The 1,774-nt window shown below is 60.8% G+C and overlaps 1 protein-coding gene across 1 annotated transcript; it reads right to left on the bottom strand.

Annotated features, from left to right (window-relative positions):
- Positions 1–474: 474 nt before the first annotated feature.
- Positions 475–792, bottom strand: CHC_T00000896001 (hypothetical protein). The gene has a single exon (XM_005711167.1). The coding sequence runs from the start codon at positions 790–792 to the stop codon at positions 475–477; it is 318 nt and encodes a 105-aa protein (XP_005711224.1).
- Between the last annotated feature and the right edge of the window lie 982 nt (positions 793–1,774).

Raw genomic sequence — 1,774 nt, 5'->3', positions numbered from 1 at the left:
CACACCGTGATCTGGTGCCCAGTACAAGTATACAGCCCGCTACGTCCTCGTCGTCCGCCTGTTAGCATGATGCACCCGAATTCAAGCCGGCACAATACTTTTCAGGCACTTGATAGCACCACGAGCTTGGATGCTGGTACCACAAGTGCCTAAACAGTTTGTGTGATTGTGAAAAAGAAGGAACCGTGCGGATCTAGATGTGTAGTGTATGTACCTCACCCTTGGTACTGTATCAGTATGGACCCAGTTGCAAATGTAACATGCGCAAGATTCCCTTTCGTCTCTATTTACAACTGCCGAATCACCTCGCTTTCTATCCTTAAAGATGTACGGTACAAGTTTTTTGTGCAACCACCCACGTATTACCCATGCTCATCCACTCCAACACGTACAAACATCTTTTCGCTTATTCACACATCCTCCTGCATATGTTCCCTTCAACATAAGGAGATGAGCACCACACCCGTACCGCCCTCACGTCCCCATCGAAATAGTCGGGATACCGTAATCCTCCTCCAGCATTTCCTTGGCGTCCTCATCCAAAGAACTGCCATACGACTTGCATAGAACGATGCCCAGCAACGATAAATCCGTGGTCCCCGAGTTGAGCAGCGACGCCGAGACAATGTCCCCATTATCAATGAGCACGGTATGCACGGTCGACCTCGATGTCATAGGGTCGCTCCCATGGACGATGAAGATGTTGTGTCTAAGAGTACTCACGAGTACCTGCTCGAGCGTCTTGTCAAAGTACGACGGCACAATGCGCGCAAAAATATTCGGACAGTACATCTTGAGCGTCATAATCGTGGCCTCTTTTGTAACGCAGTCGCAGTCCGTGACGTCAATACCCTGAACATGGCACCCGATGCCCTTGCACAGGTGGGCCACGCCGTCGTTGGAGATGTGGGCCAGGCCGCGTAGGCAGAGCTGCGTGAGCGAACCGCAGTGCTTTGCGATGTCGAGCAGGCTCTGGTCCGTGAGGTTGTCCACGTGGGCCAGGGCGAGCAGGCGCAGGCTGCGTCCGCATCCCTCGGCGACGCGGGCGACGCCGGCGTCAGTGACTAGGCGGCAGTAGGTCAAGTCGAGCGTGTGCAAGGCGTGGCAGCGGGCGATGTGCTCCAGGGCGCGATCTGTGAGCAGGGAGCACTTGCGCAGCAGCAGTTTGTTGAGGCGCGGGGCCGTGGCGGCGACGAGGGCGATGACGACGTCGTCCTCGACGGCGGGGACGAAGGACAAGTCGACGCTGCGCAGGACGGGGAGGTCGGCGAAGAAGGCGGCCAGGGGGGCGGCGGTGAGGTTCTTGCACGTGCGCAGGCCGATGGCGGTGAGGACGAGGTGTGCGCGGGCGTGGACGCGGGGGAGGGTGTCGTCGCAGACCGAGGGCGAGGAGAGGCAGAGCTTGTCCAGCGACTTGTAGAAGACGGCGGAGAGGGCGCGGCACGTCTCCGAGACCGGGAGGGCATCGCGGTACGAGCGGTGGTCCACGACGTGCAGCGGGGCCGCGACGGGGGTGTGGTGCGGCGTATGGGTGACGCGCGAGATGATGTTGACCAGGATGTCCTCCGGGAGCGAGAGGAGGCGCCGGCCGGGCGGGTGCGGCTTGGCGGGCGAGGACGGGGCAGCAGCGGGTAGCGGGATGAGGGGCGGCGCGATGTGCTTGGGCGGGCGGCGGCGGAACGGCGGCGGGCGCAGCAGGTGGCACACCGTGGAGAGGAGGCGGCGGACGAGGTGGACCAGCCAGGCCATTTTTCGGTGGTGCCCGGGGGGGGGG

This window comes from Chondrus crispus, genomic scaffold (genome assembly GCF_000350225.1).
Source record: "Chondrus crispus Stackhouse genomic scaffold, scaffold_684, whole genome shotgun sequence".
In the NCBI taxonomy this organism is placed as follows: Eukaryota; Rhodophyta; class Florideophyceae; order Gigartinales; family Gigartinaceae; genus Chondrus; species Chondrus crispus.
This window is presented reverse-complemented; position numbering and strand designations above follow the sequence as displayed.

Coding starts and splice junctions, on each gene's coding strand:
- CHC_T00000896001 (XM_005711167.1), bottom strand. CDS start 792: ATGTACTGTCCGAATATTTTTGCGCGCATTGTGCCGTCGTACTTTGAC.